The sequence below is a fragment of the Typopeltis vanoorti genome, chromosome 6 (assembly GCF_054136105.1).
Source record: "Typopeltis vanoorti isolate ZY-2024b chromosome 6, IOZ_Tvanoo_1.0, whole genome shotgun sequence".
Classification (NCBI taxonomy): Eukaryota; Metazoa; Arthropoda; class Arachnida; order Uropygi; family Thelyphonidae; genus Typopeltis; species Typopeltis vanoorti.
In genome coordinates, this window is record NC_143554.1 from 115,431,341 (window position 1) to 115,443,753 (window position 12,413).

The window sequence follows — 12,413 nt, forward strand, 5'->3', positions numbered from 1 at the left end:
CCTGGATATAGACGAGGAGGCAGCTTCGGCGTTCTACATAGCTCTCTGCAAACTAGACATGGCCATGGGAAGTGAGGTGGCCAAAAGAATAATAACAGCCCACAACAAAAGAAAGACACAGTAACTACATTGAAGGTTTTCTGTACACAGCTTCACTGGTTCAGCTTCCACAGGTGGGGGAGGACCTGAGAACACGAGCGGCGAAGGCTTACAGCGAGGCGGTGCAGTTCCTTGTAAGCTGCATCACTCGGGCCAGATCCATCTCCACGTTTAAGTTTACCTTTCAATTTTTTCTTTTCTCTGTATCTCTTTTTGTTTGTTTTTTTTACATGTTTTACTTTTTAGGATTTTTCCTTTTTTTTAAAGTGAAAAATCAACGACCGTTTTAGAATCGCCCCTGGGGGGGGCATACAGCTAAAACAGGTCAACTGAGGCCTCTTTCACCTACTCTACCATTATGCACTCTATCTTTATCTCCTCTCCTATATCTGCTGACCCTCAGCCTATCTTACTTTACAGGCCGATGATGAAGATTTGTTGAACTCAAATTATTATGCTGTAGCCAATGAAATTCTGAGGCTCGGCTATTGCTGTTACCCTCTTGCCATGATCAGAGCTTTAATAGTTAATAACACTTTATCCCTACATTGTCCTCTACAGATAACGAGGAAGATGAAAAGCATTCTTGCTTCGCCCCTTTAAGCCAGTCCTTATAAGGACTGGCTTAAACCGACAGGCTGTGGGTTCGAATCTTGTCATGGGCATGGATGTTTGTGATTGTTTTTCGATGGGAGATGAATGTCATCACCCGGTGTGAACCGCCATGCTTACTGGAGGCCAGAAGTGGCTGTAAAAAGTTCCGTGTCTGATCTCAAGGGCAGGGTGTCCGGACTATATAAAACGTAAATGAAAAATACAAAAAATGTATATATATAATTGATAAAAAAAAATTGAAAAATATCCCTAGCCCGCTCTCGGTACAAAATGTATTATAAGTTTACAAATAGCTTTTCGTGGTTGGGAGGAACATAAAAAAAAAAAAAAAAAACTAGATCCCTATTTGATTAAGTATGGTCTACTTATTCTTATTTTTTTATTTATTTTTGCTGATCATTTCATAGCTATTTTTTAATTTTTTTGAATAGCTTTTCGTTGATGTCATATTTTATCCTACTAATACTCTCTTTCTCTTTCTGGCAGCGATGATTTTATGTGCGAAGGACTTAGCAGTCCTGGAAGCACTCCCAGTAAAAAGAAGAAACTTTCCGATTCCCCTAAGTCAGATGTCAGCAGCAGTATTCTGAATGGCATGATACACATCAAACAGGAACCAGGTACTACAACGTCTGGCTTATAATTTGAATACGTGTTGCATATTTGTACGTATATGTAATCGATACCTGTTTCTGTAATTAACCATGATGACTAAGAGAGGAGAGTGACTGGTGCTGTTATATCTATTTGCTAGTAGGTCTCTCTCCTGAACCTCGAAGTACCGGTACGATGCTACCTCCTACGGATGATGAATACAGTTTCGATTTCGGAGGGCCAGAGAATAGCAATATGTTTCTGGATGCTACATATCAGTGCATCAGGTTTCAGCCCTTTCAACAGAACACATGGCACACTCTATGTGACAAGGACTTGAAAGACTTGTGAGAATTTTTCTGTCTGTGTCTTAATTTCTCTTCGTGTTAAAGATAATCCGATATATAATAAAAATGAGCATATAAAAATTATACTTAATTAGTTTAAAATATTTGATTAAAGAAAATTTTTCGATGTCTAATTGAAAATTTCATTAAACACCATTTTTGTTTTATTATCATTTCAGACCAACTACTAGCTACCGAGTAGATGCCGATAAAGGTTTCAACTTTAGTAACGCGGATGATGCATTTGTTTGTCAGAAGAAAAACCACTTCCAAGTGACAGTGCACGTCCAGCCATCAGGAATTGCTCGCTTTGTTCGGACCCCGGAAGGACCAAAAGAATTCGATCATTTTTATCTCCACTTCCATGGCGTAAAGGTAAAGTATATTGTCGAAATAAAAAGGAAGTATTTGGTGTTATCTCTAAATGTCTTCCTGCTTTTATTACAAATAAAGCAAAGGAAAAAAAAAGCTGTCTCATAAGAATCATCAACACGGCATCTGTTTTAAGAAAGACTCGTTGTTTTCTAAAGGGATTATCTACGTCCACGTTCGAGAAAACTTTATTCCTATCAACAGCTTTAAGACGAAGTCGAAAAGTATAATTGTGATCTTATCAGCATCCACAGACCTGCCATTACATAGCCTACGAATGGTTAGTAAGTTGAACAAGCTGTCATTTCGGTCGCACACTTCAGAAGAGACTGCTAGAAGCCTCCGAAACCGAACACAGAGAATCTAACTAAACAGGAGCGCAGATAACAAGGGATGACGTATTATCTCTGATGACTTAATGTGCATTTATGATGACAAGGTTAGAACTGGACTCATTTCAGTAGCCACAGTCTGTCCTGCAATTATGGTACAAATCAAAGTAACAATCGCCAGCGCCGGTGTGTGCTGCATTAAGATAGTACGTACCGTATATATATACGGAGGAATGAACTCTGGCGGCGAAAGCAGGAAAATTAAGTCGTTTACGGCAGAAAAAGCGAAAGGGCCACATTTATTCCTGAAAATAAAATGAGTCGTGTGGTGTGTGCGCGCGCGTTTAGGTTACGTTATCAGCATAGTTATATTCGTGACAGGAACTTTTTTTTTTTTTACCCCTCATTGTTTATACCGAGATTGACTTCATTAATACATTCCGTCCGTAATTTAACTTTTGCATTTTCTACCTTTTATTAATTGCATCTTTGACTTCAACGAATGCCGTGCATTTGCAAGTTGCATTTAGAAATTCGAGATGGGGAAAGAGGGAGGTCAAATGTAGTATAATTATAAAGTAAGTATATATCTTTAACCGTGTGTGTGTTTTAGAAATTGGTGGACAGGTGAACATCTATCAGATAAGGAATACTTGAGTTGGTAGATCTTACCGTGAGGTGGCAGCACTGAGTTTAAGTTTACTTCGATAATTGTAACGAAGTTGTATTCGTATCACTCTAGGACGGCTTTAAAACAGAGTTAGTTTCATACTAAGATAATAGGATTTTAATCTCAGATAGTAGAGTTTTTGCTTCTGAAAAAACAGATAAAATAGTCTAAGAATATACACACGCAGTTTACATAATAATACACTCGCCTCGTAATTGCTTTGGCGTCACGGTCAACATATCTGCCATTTTGGTAATCGTAATCTGATAGACATTACAAGAGACGACGCTAGGAGAAAATAAAGAGAAGCTGCCATTATTGGCCTTTTTCGATAGCATTAAATAATATATAATACAGATTATTTTATTCTGTATTTCAATTTTCTTAGATTTTCTGTTTTGCCTTAAAAACCACAGAACGATGACATATTTAGGACTCGACTAACAATTCGAACATTTCAGAATACTTTACTCTTATTTCTTCCGACGTACAAAATTAATATTTGTCGCCTCGAACAATTCACGTCTATCAAGCTACAAATAGGTCAGAGGCGGTTCTGTAAATGCGATCACGTGCTGTCTACTTTCTTGATAATGCATCTTGCAGTTCAGAGTTGTACGAATTTTTATTTTTACATTCCACCGTAAAACCCTCTTCCTCTCCCTCAAAATAACTACGGACACATATTTAGAGGTTTTTTTTTTTTTTTTTTTTTGCGTTGTTTGTTAGTTTTTCTGGAAAATGTCAAGTACAGCTAATAAATATCAGCACCAACAGCAACGCTTATCAAAACAGTCTATTAAATATGGCATAGAGATGCTATAAATGTACGAATTTCTGAACTAAGTGTTCCCCTATTATGTAATACGTAGCTGACCTAAGATATGTTAAAAAATGTACAATAGATCTGTATTAGTACTATCGTGGTTTAGTAATAGAAGTAGGGTAGGATGCACATAAAATGTAGAGCGATGAAAATAATCTTACCCCAAGTTTATTTACTAAATGCTTTTTCTGTTAAAAAAGAAACGTACTCATCTTTTATTATTATTATTTAGATCACTGACTTTTATCTTACCTACTTTCATGCACCATCAAAACTATATATCATCAGTAAAATACGGATTATAATACAGAAAATATAGACTAAATAAGGTACTGATCAAAAATATTTCATTTAAATTAAAATCTTATTTTTATATATTTCGTTTTTTTAGGTGGAGTCTCCCAGTCAGTGCATAAAAGTTGAGCAGTCACAGTCTGACAGGAGTAAAAAACCATTCCACCCCGTCATGTAAGTTGTTTTTAAGCTAAAACGTTTAATTAAGTGTAACTTTATAGTTTACCTTTATATACTTTTTAAATTTATTAAAACTTTATGGTTTGATTTCATGCAATGAAGATGTTAGAATAGATAGAGAGTGTGAAGACGCTAAAGCAACGGTAGAGAAAACAGTTTTAGGTTAGAAAAAAAAAAAAAACAGTTGATCAAAGACTAGAAACACAGATGTGTGTGTGTGTGTGTGTGTTCACACCCTTTCTATTCTGATGTATGCATTATGCAAAGGTAAATGACGTTTAAATAGCCTATTACAATATAATAAAACTTAAAATCGGATACTATACTATAAATATAATGAAAATATCAAACTGGATTATGTAAATACAAAAATAGCATTTATCGAAATATTTTTGATTCAGGGTGGAGCTTCAAACTGACCAAGTCACAAAGACTACAGTGGGGCGACTACACTTTAGTGAAACAACGTCGAACAACATGAGGAAGAAGGGAAAACCTAATCCCGATCAGAGGTACTTCTATTTGGTGATAAGCCTCTGTGCTCACGTAGGTGATCAAATATACACCATAGTGGCTCATGCTTCAGAGAAAATTATTGTTAGGGTAAGTTATAAGAAGCATAGAAATATCGATTCTGCTTTTTAGTATAAGTAATCATAGATTGTCGAATGTAATGACAAAGTAGGGACAAATGCAGTCAACAAAATCACATCTCAAGGAAAGAGTAACAACAAAGAAATAAGTAATATTGGTTTGATCAATACCTTGATGGTATAGGAGTCAGGATTGTAGAGCGCCATGATCCATTTCGAAAAGAAAATCGGTTTAAAATGTATGCAAATTAGTATTATGCAAAAGTTTTTGTATCTAAAATGAGTAGGTACGCAATATGGTTCTACGATAACCCCATTAAACAACCTTATCTCTGATTCCAAAATATATAATTAAAATACCATAAAGTTATGTAACTACAATCAAACTCAATTAAATGCTATAAAATAAAAGGACTATTTAGGTCTCTTAACGATTTTCTCAGAAAATTTTAAACTAATTGCGTAGTTCGAAAAAGAATCAAACAAGAATTTTGAACGTAAATTTGGAAATTTACAAAGATCAAGGCTCCCGCTAGAGGGAGCTCCTATGATTGTTTTATTTTTGCTTAGTTGGTGTTTAATTAATCTTATTCATAAGTCAAAGTATTGAGATAAACACATCGATATAATTGAATGAATTTCAAAATATCAGTTATGAAAAATTTATTTATTTATAATAATTAAATTCAGTCTTTATAATAAATATGTTTTGCAGAACGTAAAATTCTGGAAACTTACAAAGTTCAAGATTTCCGCTAGAGGGAACTCCTAAGATTGTTTTAATTTTGCTTATTTAAATACGCGATATTATTAATTCATTTGGCGCTTTAATTCATGTGAACAATGCGATAAACACATCAGTATAATTGAATGAATTTCAAAATATCAGTTGTGAAAAATTGATTTATTTATAATAATTAAATTCTGTCTTTATAATAAATATAATAATTAAATTCTGTATTTATAATAATTATCTTTTGCAGAACGTAAAATTCTGGAAACTTACAAAGTTCTAGATTCCCGCTAGAGGGAGCTCCTAAGATTGTTTCACTTTTGCTTAGTTAAATACGCGATGTTATTAATTCAAAAGGTGTTTATTTCATCTCATTCGTAAGTCAAAGCAATGCGATGAACACATCGGTATAATTGAAAGAATTTCAAAATATCATTTGTGAAAAATTGATTTATTTATAATAATTAAATTCCGTCTTTATAATAAATATGTTTTGCAGATCATTTCCTTGATAAAAATGATAAAAAACAACAACTAATCAATGTGTTAGCAGAAAAACTATATCAGGTGAAGTTGTTGTGCATCTTCTTATATGGTTAATGATAAGCCAACGAATGAAATTTAACCTTGCCAGAGTTACAAGGAATGCAGGTGTTGAGCTAACCTGAATATAATTAATTAGTTATTATTATTATTTATTTTTATAGGCGTCGAATCCCGGACAGTTTGAAAATGACATGGAACTTTCGTGGCAGAAAGGACACACACCAGATTCCATATACCATGCTGTAAGTAGAATGTTTCTCGCACTAAATTAAGTCACTAATGTATCACAGTTTCTTTTCGCACGCCCAAAAAGCTATTAAAATATTAAACTGTATCTGTGATAAATAACCCCCTGTAGGGATGTAAAAGTCCCAATTGCGTGTTAGGAATGAGATGTATTAATATCTGTCTTTTTTTTTTTTTTTTTTTTTTCAAACTACTTATTTTTCATCGAGTTGATGTCACATAAATAAACTTTTGGGTTGGATGGGAAACCCATCACGCTTGACTGCTTGTCGAAAGAAAGAATTATTGTCGCCCCTAGGTGATTTTCTAAAGACAGGTTGCGTTTCTTCCTTTGAAAATCGTGCAAGTGCAGAATTTAATAGGTTTTTGCATTCATTATCGTAATTTTAATATTAAAAAAAAAAAACAGATAAAACAATGAATAATCCATAACTTAGAAGAATAAAAAGTTTCATATTTTTGGAAACAGAGCAGACATTTATGATCAGGGCCGGCTCTACCGACGGTGCAAGACGTGCATTTGCACGGGGAGACAAGTTTTTTGGGGGGCGGCAAAGTTGGCATAAACTATATGAAAAATAAGGGAGAAAGGGTGGCAAAATATGCTACTGCATGGCGCGGCAAAATTCCTAGGGGCGGCCCTGTTTATGATTACACTTTCAATGCAATAAACAATACATTAATTTGACCAGAATACAAATCACGCAATTAACAGATATAATACAGCGCCCTCATACCCTTGGTTGCTTTGGGCATGATTGCAAAATAATTGCTACGCGCGCAAGTATATGCATGTCATAGTGAGATACGAGCTATTAGCGTAATGCGGCGCAGTTGCGCTGTTGTTTATATGTAGTTTGCGCCCGTAGTAGTGTTTGTAGTGCTTATCGTGTTTATTCCGTCTCTTTGGACATTACAATTAAAGGATTTAATTGTAATGTCCAAAAATTGCAAATTCATTTTTTTTAATTACAATTAAAGGAATGGATTTTATTTTAAAGTAATTTTGAGTTATATTAAACTGTATAATTTTATCGATAATAAACAATATTTTTTCATGTTTAATTTTTTTTTTTAATTTTTACCATAGTTTTGATATTTTATCCAAACACGTATACACGGTAGTTACAGTGTGTATGTATGTTTCGAAAGTTGCAGCACCCCACGATTTCAAGCCACGAGCCGCCACTGACTACAGGTAATTCAGAGGGACAGGGCCTCAATCAGAGTTTTGTCTCATCTCAAAGCAACAGTTACTTTATCTGCTAAGCATGACTTCTTCATCATGACTTTGACTCCCATTCAGAATATCGCAGATATGTTTGAGGTTTAAATCATGATTTAGGACAGGTTTTCCCCATTCATGTTCAGATTACGATTTCGTTATAATACTGATGAGGCCCTGTATTCTTTTCCCTTCTTTTAAAGATTTCTATTAAGGTAGAACCCTTTGCCTTTTGATGCCTAGGGCCAAACATAATTCAGATTACAATGTTGTAAATGTAATCATTAAAGTCATTTTTATTTTATTTTATTTTTGTTCTTAAATTTGTCCCTTACGGAAAATGTTCTTAATCTGTCTTGTGTCAACTTGACATCGGATAAAGCCAATTTATCTAGAATATGAGACATGCTTAGTCTTTCCGGGTATTGTACATAACTGATGAATTCAGTCTAAAACTCGTCTACCATCAACTGAACCATTAGCAATATCTATATTGAACTTCGGGACACAGTTTCTAGGAGAACATTTTTTTTTTCCGAATTTGGGGAAAGCGCCAAGTTTTATTATGTGTAATATTTAATAACTGTACTTTGCATACTCATGTTGTTCACGTTACAGCCTAGTATTTGAATTTTTTTATTCATCAGTGAAAGAAAAAAATTTTTCATTTCTTTGTATTATATTACCCTTTATGATGATTTCTCTGGTTTTTAGGGACGAGTTGGTATCAATACTGATCGACCCGAGGACACGTTGGTAGTCCACGGAAATGTCAAGGTCACAGGACATATCGTTCAACCTTCCGACTCCAGAGCAAAGACTAACATTGAAGAAGTAAGTGTAAGACCAAAGTTTTTTGTACAAAGAAGAATCTTAAACACATTTTAAGTACAAATAAATACAATTGAGCCAAACTCGATATATCACCGAGCAGGTAAAATAATCCTTACTTCATAGTTTTGATATAAAGGCCTAAGATTATCCCGGTCCACTCGCCATAACAACACTTTTTAACTTTCTCATGGTCGGTGTTGATATCATTTGTTTTTCTCTTGTTTCTCTTCTTTAAGTTAACTATGTAACTTATATCGGTAATCCGGACGTGCCTTTTTAAAGTACACGAGGGCGTGCGTGCAATATTTCTCATTTTTCACAAAGAGATCAATCAAAGGTTGTCAGAAGTCTTAAACGTGTCTACCATTCATTTTTCAGATTGATACCAAAGACCAATTAAGAAATGTGAGCAATATCCGAATAGTGAAGTACGAGTACCGTCCAGAATTTGCCATTCATGCGGGTCTAGCAAAAGATGAGACTACTGACACTGGTGTCATAGCTCAAGAAGTCCAAAAGATTTTGCCGGACGCTGTCAGGGAAACTGGCAACGTGGTGCTTGCCGATGGCAACATGATCGAAAAGTTCCTCGTAGTGAATAAGGTACAGACATACTCTCTCTTTCTCTCTCTCTCTCTCTCTCTCTCTCTCTCATTACACGTTTCAAATTATAAACAAGCAAATAATAAAAACTTCTTTTTCTCCTTTCAGGATCGTATTTTCCTAGAAAATGTAGGAGCAGTAAAGGAGCTATGTAAAGTTACAGATAACCTCGAGACTAGGATAGACGAATTAGAAAGGATTAACAAAAAATTAAGCCATTTAAAGAGGTTAGACAGTGTAAAATCCACTTCAAGTGGTGTAACAGTCACCAGGTTAGTATTTATTTTCGTAAATCTTTCCAAATAACGGCTATTTATTACTGTTTATTTATTTAGCTACAATATTATGGCCGATAAGTGACGAATCTTTTAAACAGCTTTTCCAGAGATTTAAAAAAAAAAAATCCGTTCATAATAATTCTTAATGTTTAATTTGATTCAATTACAAAAAATCTGTAATACTGAGTACAGATGCCTTCTCTTCTGAATTCTCGAGTTAAATTAATTGATAACTTGAAATATTCTGATATGATGCCTCTAAACTACCGACGTGGTAGTTTGGATTACCGACAGTCGCGCCGACTATCGGTGATATTTTTTTTTACGCCACCACAACAATTGTTTTTAGCTTACAAACATCCCTTCAGAAATATTATTTCCTTACAACTCAAAACTGTTTCTTGCAATACACAGAAACCATGCAACGTTATATAACTTATAACGTTATTACTGTATATGAGAATTAAAAATAATTATCGCTACTTGAGTAGAACGTTGATCATTGTTGAAATTCTGGGTTAAACATATTAAGTGAATTGCTTATTGTGAAATATGTACAATAGAATTCAATGATGAAACGGTGAACATTACAATTAGAGGGCGCTTCAGTCGTGTAGGCTCGTAATGGTGTCGCAAATGAAATATTATTGTAGGAACGAATATGAAGTAAGACTGCAGGATCTTGTGTGATTGGACAGGACATTGTGAGCTGGAATCCGTTAACTCGCTACCTGTTTTTAGTAAAAAGCTGTACGTTCTCCTTTCCACTAGTATTAATGTATGGATTATTATATCACAATGCTTAGAATTTTCCGGTTCAATTTCGATCCCTTCTCAGTTGGTTAATATAACTAGCCACATTTCGTACTAAACTAGTGTCTTCATCAGAAATTGAATCCATATTCGTGATCTCAGGTTTCTTTAAAATTAATATTTTATTCACCAAAATAAATAAAAAAAAAGTGATTAAATTTACTTTTTAAATTTTATTTAAATTTTCTTAAATTTATTTTTGTTTAATTTTTTAAAATTCATTTTTATTTAATTTTTAAAATTTTATTTTTCATTTTTTTTTAAATTTTATTTAAACTTTTTAACTCTTTTTCTCTACTTAGACAGTTTCCAAATACATTTAATCAAATTAACTTGATATAAAATCTCTAAATTTACTAATGGATATTAAAAAAAAAAAACTGTACTAGTCCGAGTAGATGCTCAGGTTGCATAACCATGGCAATGCTTTTTACTCAATAGGTTGTAATGAGTAGGTGCTCCGAAAATTAGCCTTTTATCTCATGAAATAAATTGAGACGCGCTTTAGGTAATGTTTGGGTACACTATAATAATGATTAGGTAATGTCCGTATATTTCATTTTTATATTTTCTAATTATCTTTTATTGCAGCCGGAGTAGTACAGTAACAAGTGCTAGTAAGAAATCCGCTAGTTATCACCGTCACCATAGCAACCAGACTCTGTTCAGCAACTATTTTCTACAAACAACCATAGTCATCTTGATACTCGTCATGACATTTTGGTAAATAACTACTTGAAAATTCGCTTGCACGTTTCAGTCGATTTACGAATATAATTGCACCATAAGAGAAATCTAACAGTTTCAAATCCATGTGTAGAGGTGATTGTTTCATTTAATTTTATTATTTTTTTAGCCTTGTCGCTATGGCTACCTTGTATATTTTGGAATGGCACAAAAGATACGGATCTACCATATTCTCAGGAAACCTAATCCACAGTGAGTTAGTGTAAGTTACGCTGCTTTCATTTCCTATATGCAAGATATCGGTTTATTTATATTTTTGTAATTTTTATATTGTTTATATCTTTATACTTCATATTTTAAAATTTTATTTCGTTTTTTTTTATATTCTATATTTATATTTTTTTGTTCCTTTTATTGTTTTGATTTGTAATTTTTAATTTCATAGCCTAATTTTAAAAAAAAAAAATAAATAAAAATAGCCTAATTTTATTCATTTTTATTTTTACTGCATATAGTTATTATATTTAATTGTAATATATTTTTATTTATTGAAAAATGGAAGTAAAATGTCTAAATTATATTTAAAATGTATTTATTTTGCTAATAGTTCGATCCTCGAATGTTAACTTTCCCGCATTGCCTTTCTATAGCATTTTGTTTTATTATTATTAAAGACAGTTACATTAATCGCCTGTAAGATTATTCCCACATTTTTGTGAAGTTTGTTATTTTAATTTCTTCAACAATGCTAAGCACGTTGCGGTTTTGTACTGAATACTAAACTGTATTTGCCTCTCATTTCATGATAGCAGAATATAGCATATCTGAAGCCTGCGCGTAAATAATAGTTATCACGATTATTGACGACTGTAGCAGATAAATAATTTTTGATACCAGAAAAAAACTGTTATAAGTTCAAGTGATCAATTAAAGGAACGTTTTGTGTGGTCATCGAATGCCTCGATGCAAAAATGTAGGAATATCAATCCTATACAATCGGTTTTTTTTTTTTTTTTTTTTTTTTTTTTTTTTTTTTTTATGACAGAGAAAAGATCTTTCATGTTTTTATCTAAATAGATCTTTTTCCTTTTCTCCTGAAAACATCGAAATTTTTTGCTAAGTTTATATCATCTTTCACGCTTTTATCCAAGTAAATGTTTTTTTTTTTTTTTCTCTTGAAAACATCGACATTTTTTGCCTTAAAAGAACTGGACGATGGACTGAGTCCTTGACTCTTTATCCCGTCATCTGAATGAAGAAGAAAATCTGTGTGGATGGGGTGTTATTGAGCTAAAAAGTTCTAGTCATGGCTGGGTAACGGCAATAGCCGTTTATTTTTAAACAGCTGAGAAGGCGTGACTAGGCTAGCTTAAATTTTGAGCTCACTCAGCACCTAGCGGCTGTGATTGGTTATTGTGTCAACCAATCCAATTGAATGTTGCCACTGTCATGAGTTGAGAGATTACTATATCCGATGGCTTTATTACAAACAGCTGTTACACGTGTTTTATGGAACTGAAAATTTG

At 33.4% G+C, this 12,413-nt stretch overlaps 1 protein-coding gene across 1 annotated transcript in view; it reads left to right on the forward strand.

Moving 5' to 3' along the window:
* Positions 1 to 1,503: 1,503 nt before the first annotated feature.
* Positions 1,504 to 12,413, forward strand: part of LOC150105836 (myelin regulatory factor-like) — a 38,499-nt gene continuing 27,589 nt past the window's right edge. Inside the window, exons 1-10 of the mRNA XM_090394576.1 lie at positions 1,504 to 1,655; positions 1,835 to 2,030; positions 4,247 to 4,323; positions 4,731 to 4,932; positions 6,363 to 6,443; positions 8,387 to 8,506; positions 8,885 to 9,109; positions 9,218 to 9,381; positions 10,801 to 10,923; positions 11,057 to 11,149. Of these exons, the coding sequence (XP_090250702.1) occupies positions 1,504 to 1,655; positions 1,835 to 2,030; positions 4,247 to 4,323; positions 4,731 to 4,932; positions 6,363 to 6,443; positions 8,387 to 8,506; positions 8,885 to 9,109; positions 9,218 to 9,381; positions 10,801 to 10,923; positions 11,057 to 11,149 (1,433 nt within the window). The remainder of the gene's footprint in view (positions 1,656 to 1,834; positions 2,031 to 4,246; positions 4,324 to 4,730; positions 4,933 to 6,362; positions 6,444 to 8,386; positions 8,507 to 8,884; positions 9,110 to 9,217; positions 9,382 to 10,800; positions 10,924 to 11,056; positions 11,150 to 12,413) is intronic.